This window comes from Castanea sativa, chromosome 7 (genome assembly GCF_040712315.1).
Source record: "Castanea sativa cultivar Marrone di Chiusa Pesio chromosome 7, ASM4071231v1".
In the NCBI taxonomy this organism is placed as follows: Eukaryota; Viridiplantae; Streptophyta; class Magnoliopsida; order Fagales; family Fagaceae; genus Castanea; species Castanea sativa.
In genome coordinates, this window is record NC_134019.1 from 8,735,337 (window position 1) to 8,747,176 (window position 11,840).

Genomic DNA, 11,840 nt, shown 5'->3' on the forward strand with positions numbered 1-11,840 from the left:
CACAAAGCACCTTCAACGCCTTATCCTTCAGGTTATAAGAAATCACTTTCCATGGTATTGCTAGCACAAGATTTTCCTACTTCAACTAAGCACAAGGGATGGTACATATAATATCTAACAATTTGAGTAAATACTATCTTCGGGAATGTAAGTGTCACAAAATCGAGATCACCACGCTATTTCACAGACCAATCGGATTTGTCTCTACCAATTGGATTTGTCTCTTTGCATCTCATAGATAGTAAATTGAATACTTGTAGCACTGCATGATGTAATGATATGCAAACATCCACTGGATTCTCCAAAATACTCTAAATACAACTTCTGTGAACTGTTTGAAACATAGTGAGGTATTGGCATTCTATTCATACACTCTCTATCTAAACTGCAACCCTAGAGTGATCGTACTAGTAAATTGCACCATTCCAATGAACCCCTTTATTGCTAAATCCTACATCATGAGGCAAGATAAGAACTTCATTGATGGACTTCCAAGATCGGGTTTCTTATGAGTATATATCAATCTTGATTAGTTGGTTTGATTGTGACGAAGGTATTTGAGGAACAAAAGTAACTTTATAATGAATAGACTTCAAAGGATCAAAAGCAATATTTATAGTTCTCAAATTTGCTACTGATGGCTTATCAAACATACAGATTCTCGTGGAATGCCCCGACATAAAAGGACCAACATAATAAGAAGTGAATATAGACTCATCATGGCCAACGGGGGGTTGGCTGAGTTGGTCAGGCTCTCGCTTCCCTGCTTGCAAGGCTTGGGTTCGAGTCCTGCCAACGGCCTTTCGTTAGTGGACATCCTTAGTGAGGGGTGTTCTCAGCAATGAGGTGACCCTCACACGCGGAACAAATAATCAAAAAACCGCGGCGCCCTGTCCGGGGGTTTAATACAACCATAAGCGCCCCCATTTTTGTTTACCCAAAAAAAAAAAAAAAAAAATATAGACTCATCATGATGGTGAGACATGGAATAAATGAATAACACAAAAAGCCCTTGCATGAAGGTAAGATTTCAATATCTGGGTTGTTGAGAAACTGGCTTGGTAAGAGTTCAACAAATATATTTGAAAGATTTCAACACTTTACCATGGTAAGATCCTAGGAGGTTGATTTCCCTCGAAGGATAGCAATGAATGAAATAACAGAGTTCCAAAATGCGATGCATTTTGTTAGCTAGTTTCCTCTAATATTTTAATAATTTTTCTTGTAAAAAATTACAATATTTAGTATTCTATTTTATAGACAAATTAGAAAGACAATAAAACTAGTGTAATAATTTGATCATACTATATGTGTTTAAAATTTTGAAAAACTGATATAGATAGACTTGTTTCATGCCTACCAAAAAATGCAAATATTATTTTGACAATAAAAATAAATATAAAAAATATCATTCAATAATTTTTTTTACATTCTTGATCGTGTGTTGTTAAATTTATTTATTTTTCTTTTGTTGGTCTTTGTTTCCACCATTACATAAGTAAGAATATATTAGCATGAACACCGTATTTCTAATCAATTGTTTCTCATATAAATCTTATAAAACTAACATCAAAATTGCATTACACTTAATTAATTAATGCACCACTTAAAATAATTAATATAATTTTATTTATTTATTTAGCATATTAGTAATATTTTTAATTACATAAAATAAATACTACTAAATATATATATATATATATATATATATATATATATATATATAAATTTTGTTATATAAGAATAAACTATTGGGTTGGTACCAATAAAATGGGGCGTTTAAGAGAATACAAGTCGCATCATAGTATTGAGTAATTAATTCTTTATCTATATTATTATTTAAAGAGCTTCCCCTATTTAAATTCCTCATTTTTTAGTTTAAAAATGCTTCTACAGCCTTATGTTTAAGTAGAGACAAAACTAAAAGACAATTCTGTAAAAATGCAACTTTAATTTCCACTAAAATATTGCCTAAGAAATAAGACCATTCTTTGTTAATTTTTAAATTTCTTTATCCACTTATAAATTAAATTTTCAAAATAAAAATTATATATATATAATATACATAATAGGACTACTAACAAAAAAAAAAAAAAGTAAAAAAATAAAAACTCTCAACAATCCCCACTTTCTCCTAAAAAAACCATCCCACCTAAAGTGTGAGAGATTGCAGAGTTAGTTTGGAGATGACAATTGCGCGAGCAGTTTTTCAAGTATTCAAACACGTGCTCCTTGCATGTGACGAGGCTAGGCAGTTATAAAGTGTGAGAGATTGTAGCGTTAGTTTGGAGATGACAAGCACGCGAGCAGTTTTTCAAGTATTCAAACACGTGAAGAGCACATGAGCGTACGAACAGTACTATGAGAACTTTAAGGGATAGGCAAGTGCGTGAGCAGTTATCTGAGCATGTCGCATGAGCATGTGAGCAGTCATTTTATTAGAGAAGATATTTGTTTCAAGTTGTAAGATGATGAAATAACTGCCAATGATGAAGTATAAATATGAATCAATCACTCTTTCACAAACACACATAATCTAATAAACCAAATTTCATACCCAATCAATGAAATGATAACTTCATGTTTATAAATGTGTTTCGCCTCGCGTGAATTATTTTGGAGTAGTCTTGTAACTTAGCTTAGGAGTTCTTTAACTTAGGAGAATTGTAATTTAATTTTGGTTTTGAACTTTTGCGGTCTTGTATTTTTATATTTGTGACTAGTTGTGATATCAATAATACTATTATTTGTTGTCTTGTTCCTTTGTTCTTGGTTGATTTGTAATGTTGAAAATCCTATTAGTTTAGGCAGTAGCAGAGCCCATTCTTTTGGTGCGAAATCCTGTCTGACATATGATGTCTTAGTGTGAACAGCCAATTAGAACTAGTTTATGCTCTCAAATAGGATCCTAATTACTTAATCATTCCGAGGGCTTGTTATTTTGCCATTAGGACTATGAAAAAGTTGTTCATTGGTTATATAAATTTTTTGAAAAAAACCATTTTGATCCTTATATTTTGAGGTCACATTCAAGTTGGTCCATAAATTTTGGTAGCAGTCAATTTGGTCTTTATTGTAAAGTCACTAATAAAAAACGCCTACGTAGCAAACGGTGTATACTAATGGCACAATTGAAGTTTCCATGACTTACAAAATTATATCAAGGTTTTTTAATTAACATTAAAATATGTCACATTAGCTAAAAAAATTAGTCCATTTTTTTTATACAACATTAATCATTCATTTTATGAAACATTTTATGAGAACTTAAAAAAACTGTCAAAAAAGTTAATCCATTTTTTCACTTTTTCATAAAAAATTTCTACCACAACTCTCCCTTGGTGCAATTGTCACTCTGCAACTATAAATGCTTGTGAGGTGTGGGGAGCAAGAACTAGAGTTCAAGTCTCCAGGAGGGAACGTCACACACATATACACTTAGATTAGGCTAGAGTATAAATTCTATCTTGTATAAAAAATAAATAAAAAAATCTTAAAATGGTTTACTAAAATATGCCCTAAGGGCATACATTAGTAAAACCTTAAAAAAAATTATAATAGTCCTATAATATTAAGAATTATTTTTTTTCATGCTTTGCCATTATTTTTTAGGACAAAAGTTAAGAATAGTTTGCTGTAAAGATTACATGAGCACAACTACGAAGATGACCCAACTTTGTTGAATGTCATTCTCGTTCATTTCAACCAGACAATATCCCACTAAAACTATTATGATCTTGGAGCAGACAATGTACCTCTAGCATTATTCTTAAAATATTATCATTACACTTAATTAGTAATCATAATAGGTATGTAGTCGTTATATTCTCATATTAGGCATTAAGGGGTTAAGAAAGACATCATTGTGTCCTGGATTGCTGCTTTAGTCCTAAATTGGATTGATATTATTGTATGAAACTCAAAAGGGTTTTTCATGGCTATGATCTTATAAGAGAGAGAGGAATAATAAATTTGTGACACAGACTTTTCACAATGTCAGATTACAAATTTCAACCAGTCACACTTAAATGGGGAGATAAGCCATCCACCTATCTATCATGGCAGCACACTCCTTGACCTTGTATTCAGCAGCAATGTGGCCTGCTCCCTGTACAAGGAAAAAGAATATATGAAAGTTCGTTTAGATTTCTACTTGTAGACATTATTTAGAGTTCAATTTAGTGAAGGATATTTCTTGCCTTCACAGTCGCGAAGATCAAACTGAAAGTATCACTTATCAACTTCTTTGTGTACCTGCAAGTTCGTGTGAGAGAGAACATAGTTCAGGCTCCTGATTAGAAGATAAAAAAGGGGGGGGGGGGGGGGAATTTTTAAGAGATTCGCAAACTTTGAAACCCACCCTGCAGTTTGACCACTAACAGACCATACTCTCCAGCTTTCGTCTATACTTAAATTGAGAGAATTTATCCATTGTTGTGTGCCAATGTGTGGAACTGACATGTCGTGGTCACCACTGTTGGATTAAAAAGAATGTATTAGTCACCCATTCTATAATTACTCTTACTCAAGCACTCTTAACTCCGGAGTTTTGATGAAATCAGGTGCATTAATCCTGGTATATTACTTAGTACTATTGCTAACTTAAGACTTATATTAGTTTTGCTAACTGATATTCACTGCACTTAGTCAAATTTCGACAGCAGAAGTAAAAGTAAGCCACAATTTCAATAAAAGAAAATAAATAAAAATAACAAGGTGTTGAAGTTTTGTTGCCAAAATTTAGGCATTACCTATCCAAACATATTTCAATAATGATTCAGAAAAAGGTACGTTATGCATTCCAATACCTTGATGCTATGGTGGCAAAAATGTGGGGGAACAGAGTAAAAAGAAGGTCCTTAATGTGAGTGGAGTTGCTAATTATTTGCAAAGAAACACTTTGCTTGATGAATAAAATAAGAGGTTTAGACCAAAAACATTTTGAGAATTTTCATGTTCATGAAATTTTTGAGACTATAACCCAAGATAGAAAGTGACAGAGATAATTAAATGTGCTTGATAACAACTTTGAATATTGTTGAAAAGGTTTTTGCACTTTTTAAGTGAGGAATTTGGGTAAGAAACCTGGCATGTCACCACCATGAATAACTGAAATAGAAGTGCAAAAGTATCCTGTCAGATTTTACCTGTATACCAAAGCTCGTAGGTCAGCATTGGTGAGATTTTGATGATAGCCAACAACACTAGCGACCTCCTTGGTGTAAGCTAAGCTGGTATTACAGTATTGCCAAAAGGTTTTGGTCCCCTGTTTAGCATCACAAAAATGTTATAATAATTCTATGGTTGGACTGGTTATTGTGATATATGAATAGATTACACATACCGGTCGAACTCCAAGAGCTTCTTGAACACCTTTATTATTCGCCCAGACGGAGCAGAGCATATGATTATAGCTCTGAATGAAATTAAACCAAGATCTTAGATGCTTGTTGATATAATAACACATACAAAAAAAAAACACAATTTGTCTGAGAGTCAGAGAGAAGGGGCATTACACGACACCAATGTGCATTACTAGACTTTTCTGAGAGAGATCTTCGATCTGACTCTACGTCTTCATTTGGTTTTGGAATTCCATTAGTACAAGATGGTTCCAAAATGTTTAACGAGTTGATATCACTTGTCAGCTGCAAATTCAAGTGATCACCAATTCTCAGTGCATATTGAAATTTGATGATGAAATAAGTCTAAATAATATTTTGATCCTCTAACCTCATCGATAGCATCAACATCTGATGAGCATTGATAATTGCTAGCATCTATATCTACATAATTGCCATTGCAGCTTGTTTTGGCTGACTAAAAGCATGAAAAATAAGAGTTTAGCATGTAATTGCATTGAATAGAAGAGATTCATAATAAGTGAGGAAAAAAAAAAAAAATACAAGCTAAGGAAGCATTATGAAAAAGACAATAATGAAAAACAACTTAAAATAATACTCATGCTGGTACAGGCTTACATAAGAGTGGATATAGAAGGCTGCTAAAATCAGACAGTGTTTAAAGTTATTGACTTATTGTAATAAAAAAAAATGCTTTACATATAAATAACTCCTAGAATTTTCTTTTCTACCTCTATTTGGAAGAAGAAGAAAGTTGTTAAACATCAAATTACCTCATAGAGTTGATCTGATATGAGAGACAGACGATGAGCATAAGGGATTCTTGTATTTGTGTCAATGAAAGAATCTGTCGCTGGGTTCTGAAGCACATACCCCTAGTGACAATTTAACAATATTCAATCAACCAAACTTTGATATTCAAAATACAATGCTTTAAATAATTTTGAAAAAACAATAGAAAGTTATTCTATTGGAAACAATATTCTAAAGCCATTTTCTATCTTATTGATAAAATATACTTGGATTACATACCTTGAGATTAATCATTGGCACAATTCCAGCTTCATTACCTACAACAACAAAATCGAACTGCTAATTTTAGAGAGAGTATTTAGCTTGTTGTAAGTGTTTCTTTTCAAAGAAAAGAATTTTGGTTCATGTTTATAGGAGGGGTGAAGTTAGGCTTATTTTGTTTGTATCTTGTATTATTTAAAAATTTAAACGATGCATTAGAAACATTTTTATATTTACAATATATGATCCTAATCAACCATAAAATTGATTCTTTTCAAAGGAAGAGGATCCTAACTAAAATTTAGGTTTAAACCAAGTAGCAACTTTTAGAAAAATTCAAAACCAAAATATAGTTTCTAAGTTGTTGTACCTTAGTTTTTCTACTTAAATTAAACAATTTGGATGCATTATTGGGTACCAATGTGCTACATGGTTGAATTTAATTGAAGAATTAAATTTTAATACTTAAGAAATTGTACCTAAAATTTTTCTCTATATATATATATATATATAATCCTTCCTGTAGATATCGTGGCTCTTTTGTTAACAAAAATAAAAAATGCAATATGTTTCCTTATTCATCAGTAAGTAGTAGTAATTGTTAGTGCTATTGAAAGTTGAGACATTTCACTAAATTGTTTCATTGTATTCTAAGAAGAGCCAAGTTATGGTGACTTGGGTATTTAACAAAAGAAAAACATAGAGGATAAGGAAAAAGTTTAGTTCCAAACTGATTTGGAGTTATCTTTCTCCAACCTACTATGTGGCAATTGAAGAGAGTGAATAACCTTATACATCGACACACTAGAAAAGATAGCTCCAAACCTGTTTGATTTAACTTTGTACAAAGGTTAATAGGAAGAGTTTATGATAAGTTTGGATCCTCCTCATCCACAAATATTACCTAACACAATCTGTTGCACAAGTATTGGTATAAGTAGGCCAGAATACGATTCACCACCAACATAGAGTTGATTTTCCAAAAACTGAGGGTGCTCATTCAACCACTGCATAAAAATTGAAATTAACTTAGAAAAATTTAAACACCTCATCAAATAAAATTTGAAAAAACTAAGTATATTCTATTATCATCCATTTTCTAACACCTTTTGTAGAAATTCATAGGTTTGTGCTACAAATTTGTAATCGCCTATAATATAGCCATCTAAGCTCTCTGAATAAGAGAATCCAGTCCCAACTGGTCCATCCAAATATATAATGTTGAGGCTCTGAAAAACCATCAACACATTTCAATAAGATGGATTAAAATTTTGTTATAATAGAGTTGATATGAAATGTGCATAAAAATCAAACTAGTGCAATTAAATTCATACTTGTGTCCACGCAAATGGGTTATCCTGAAGTGTTGGTAGGCTCCCATTGTAATCTCCAAGTTTGAAGGTTACAGGACCTATATATTTGTGAGATATACATTTAGAAGATTGTTGAAATTTAATTTGTAAATGAGACACAATTCATGTACCTACCAGGACCAAATTTAAAACTTGAATCCTCTATAAATAGTTAGTTGGAAATACTTTGTTAGCTAATTTTCTTGCATGTGATGTGGATGAGACCCTAAAATTCAATGGTACAATTTTAAAATTCAAAATATATATTCCAATTATATACCTATTATCCCTAAAATGAATGAAAAGATGAGTAAGAGTAGCCTACCACTTTCAAAAAAGATACCAGCAAGACCAGAGCAACCAGGGCCTCCACTCATCCATAATACAAGAGGGTCCCTTGAAGGGCTCCTTTGGGACTCAACAAAATAGTAAAATAATTGTACGGTCTCATTATCGCCCACACCAATGTATCTACATGGACCAATATCCAACAAAATAAATCAGTATCTACTGCTATCTACACATCATTATCATTTTTTTTTGAGTAATAATAAAATTCATTGGGAAAGTCAAGATTCTTGTTTTGGGGGTACACGGTGTCAGTTTTTAGGTGAGATTATATTAAATACACACAATTTTGTGGGTTCCTTCCTATAACAGTTGTTGATGGTGCCCCTATTTGCAAAGTACAAAAAGGAATTTTTATTTCTTTGAGGAAAAAGTCTTGAATTACAACATTTTTCACAATTTTTTGTCACAATTGTGACGCGGGAGAGTGTGATTTGTGAAGAAAAAAAATAATGGGTCCATGTGTAGATGATGACTAATCACTCACAATTTGTTATGTTAGAGTTATGACAAATAAATTGTGGATAAAAATATAACCCGAAACCAACCTAATGATCTGGTCGGTTCTTTCGTTCGGGGTTTTATAACCAGGGCTGATATTTAGCCAAATTCATTGATATTTGGCTGGATCTGTTGAGATCTGGCCAATATCTGGTTGGATCCGTTGAGATTGGGCTGAAATTTGGCTGGACCTATTGAGATTTGGCCTAGATTTCGTAGGATAACGGCGAGATCTCACTGGATTTTGAAGGATCTAGACCAGATATCGGCTAGATCTTGCCAAATTTGGTTTGGAATGCTTAATAAATTGCCTGAAAGGTTGAAGCTTACGAGTGGGTTGGGTTTCATGGGTTTTGAAAGGGAAAACCCGCAATTGACCCACGAGGGTCGGGTTAGAGAGTTCAGAACCTACATCCAACCATCAAAGTTGTTGGATCAGGTGGTGGCGGGTCGGACGTGGGCAGGCTGCTTGGACACCCCTACTTATTACATATACATATTCACCGTACATATACTACCACATGAATTGAAATTATATTGTTAAAACAGAACAATAGATTATAATATATTAATAATAACAATAATAATTAGCTTGGTCACACGTGCTTTGTGCGTGCGATGAAGTTTTTTTTTTTATTGAAAAAAAATTGTTTTTATTTTATATATAAAATTTTTATTTTGAGAATCTAATTTATAAGTAAATAAAGCAATTTAAAAATTAAAATGTGAGTGACTTTATCTTTTAGACAATGTTTTAGTGGAAATTAGAGTTGTATTTTTACCAGATTGTCTTTTAATTTTGTCTCTATTTAAACATATGGGTGTCAAACCATTTTTTGAACAAAAAAAAAAAAATAAAGATACCAGACAATGAAAGCTCATTAAATAACAATATAGATAATAATAATAAAACAAGACAATAGACCGTTTAAAGTGACCAAGCAAGCATAATATACAAGAGCCAACAAGAAACATTAAAAAGTGTGGGTTAATATACCTCTACAGTCACATCAAAAGGTAATAAACAAAAACCAAATGCTTTCCAGCTCAGCTGTGACATTTTTTGTGTGTTTTTAATTGAAACGTCAAAGGTTCAAATGAAATCCCTCGTCCACATTGCGATCATCAAATTATACTCTCACACAAAAAAGAAAAAAAGAAAAAAAGAAGTAAGAAGCAAATTAAAATGCGTGACATGTATCATAAATTCATAGTGCACAACTGTTCATTTCTCAAAATATTTTGTGCCACCGGAAAGAAATCTCCCCTAACTAGCATGATGACGATGATGATAATAACAATGAGACGAGAATACTATTTTTGCTTTTATATTTTCACCATATTTTTACTTTGGTCTCATATTTTTTATTTTTATCACTTTTAGTGCTTATTTTAAAAAAAACGTGTTCCATTTTGATCACTACCGTTATCTTAATAATGAAGATATCTTACGTAGTAAACGGATTGATGTGTTGGCACACTTAATAATAATGTGGCTAATAAAATAATAATAATAATAAAATTTAATTACCATTTAAAAAATTGCCACATTAACATTTTAAATATTAAAAAAAGCATCGATAGAAAACAATTAAAAAAAAAAAAAATCTAAACTAATGATTTTTAAAATAAAATCAAAAAAATAATTAAAATAAAAATATCTTTTCCTTCCATTATTTTCTTCAGAAGAACACATTCATGTATGTTTTTTGTGTTCTTCCCAACACATGACTATTCATATTCGTTTCTCTGTCTTTCTTGTACTTTCTCTAAAGCCAAACACATCAAAACTCCAGTAAAATAAAATAACATTTAACTAAGCATTTCTTGGCAACGTCAATCTCAAGATCTGAACATTTTTCTCTCCTAATCGGTAATCCAGAAAATCCCTTTTTCACAAACCCAACAAATTCTCATTCATAAACCCAAAAAACTCCCTTTCACAAACCTAGTATATCACTTCCCAACAGTCACACACAGCAAATAGTCCTTTCACAAACCCACAAACCCAAATTATCCCTTCTCAACACACACGGCAAATGAGTTTTTCAAATTTGTCAAAAATCCAAAACAAATAGAACAAACTCAAGATCAGCTTCAAATTCAATCCCAAGATAGAGAGAGTGAGATGAGAAAGTGAGGAGGAGAGGAAAACTGACCCACCACACCCGACCAAAAAACTAACCCACCACCTGTAACACTTTCCTCCTCCTCACGAAGTGAAACTGCAGGGCCGACTTGTGGAACCCATTGACGAGGAGGATCTTACCAAGTTGTGGTGGTGGCGGCGGCGGCGGTGAACGAAGGAGAGGAACGGTGGGAGCTTTGGCCAAAGGGTACCGAGAGTGAGATCAAGAAACACCGCTAGCGGTGGTATTGATGGTGGCGATGAGCGAGGGTGAAGAGATGTTGGAGAGTGAGAGGGAGGAAGAAAATCTGAGAACTGAGATTAGAGAGAAAGTTGCAAGAAAATCTGTTCATATTTTTATAATTGAAGAATTTTAAAAAGAAAATGGTTTTGATTTTAAATGCTGACGTGGATTTTTTTAATGTTAATTAAAAATTTTTATTATTATTTTATTAACTATGTAATTCGTTTGCTACGGAGAATATTTCTGTTATGTAGGAACCAAAATGGAATGCATTTTTCAAAATAAGAACTAAAAGTGATAAAAATAAAAAATAGGTACTAAAGTAAAAATAGGATGAAAATGTAAGGACGAAAATAATTAAAACTTACCCGGTTTCAAGCGTGAAGGGAAGCTCACCGGTATAGCCAGGTAGAGTTGTGACAATCTTGGAAGTGTTTGAGCTTGCAGAGGCTGCTGCTACTAAGAAAACCAGAAGAAGAAGTATACACAAACCCATCCAAGAACAACAACAAGGCTTAAGCTTAAGCTGCACAATTCTTAGAGGTTGATGTTTAGTTGCCTTTGGTACCATACTTTCCAAAACAAAAACAAGCAAGAAATGGGGCCTGTGTTTTGGCTATTTGAATTAGCAGAGAGATTCTAGACAGAATCTTGTTTTATATATATTTTTTATGTTACATTTAACACCACTTCCAATGCCATCCGTAAGTCTCAAATTATAAATTCGACCTAATTTTATTGTTCATTTATACCGTAATTTTTTATATCTCATCCAACTTTCAAAATTTATATTAAAGTTTGTTTGACCGTGTATAAACATCACATGGCCCCCAGGAATCCCAAAAAAAAAAAAAAAATACTCTAGTCTCAAAAGCCAAAACTCAATAGTA

At 32.5% G+C, this 11,840-nt stretch overlaps 1 protein-coding gene across 1 annotated transcript; it reads right to left on the reverse strand.

Annotated features, from left to right (window-relative positions):
• Positions 1–3,882: 3,882 nt before the first annotated feature.
• On the reverse strand, positions 3,883–11,604 carry LOC142643643 (serine carboxypeptidase-like 13). The gene is made up of 14 exons (XM_075818344.1): positions 11,319–11,604; positions 8,055–8,200; positions 7,712–7,788; positions 7,484–7,606; positions 7,282–7,384; positions 6,396–6,433; positions 6,137–6,238; positions 5,734–5,820; positions 5,517–5,648; positions 5,345–5,416; positions 5,148–5,266; positions 4,361–4,474; positions 4,200–4,254; positions 3,883–4,108 (listed from the first exon to the last, which is right to left on the reverse strand). The coding sequence occupies exons 1-14, from the start codon at positions 11,519–11,521 to the stop codon at positions 4,025–4,027; spliced, it is 1,455 nt and encodes a 484-aa protein (XP_075674459.1). The 5' UTR covers positions 11,522–11,604; the 3' UTR covers positions 3,883–4,024.
• Between the last annotated feature and the right edge of the window lie 236 nt (positions 11,605–11,840).

Coding starts and splice junctions, on each gene's coding strand:
- LOC142643643 (XM_075818344.1), bottom strand. CDS start 11,521: ATGGTACCAAAGGCAACTAAACATCAACCTCTAAGAATTGTGCAGCTT. Junction 5,649..5,733: donor ATGTTGATGCTATCGATGAG/GTTAGAGGATCA, acceptor TTGAATTTGCAG/CTGACAAGTGATATCAACTC. Junction 4,109..4,199: donor TGATCTTCGCGACTGTGAAG/GCAAGAAATATC, acceptor TTCCTTGTACAG/GGAGCAGGCCACATTGCTGC.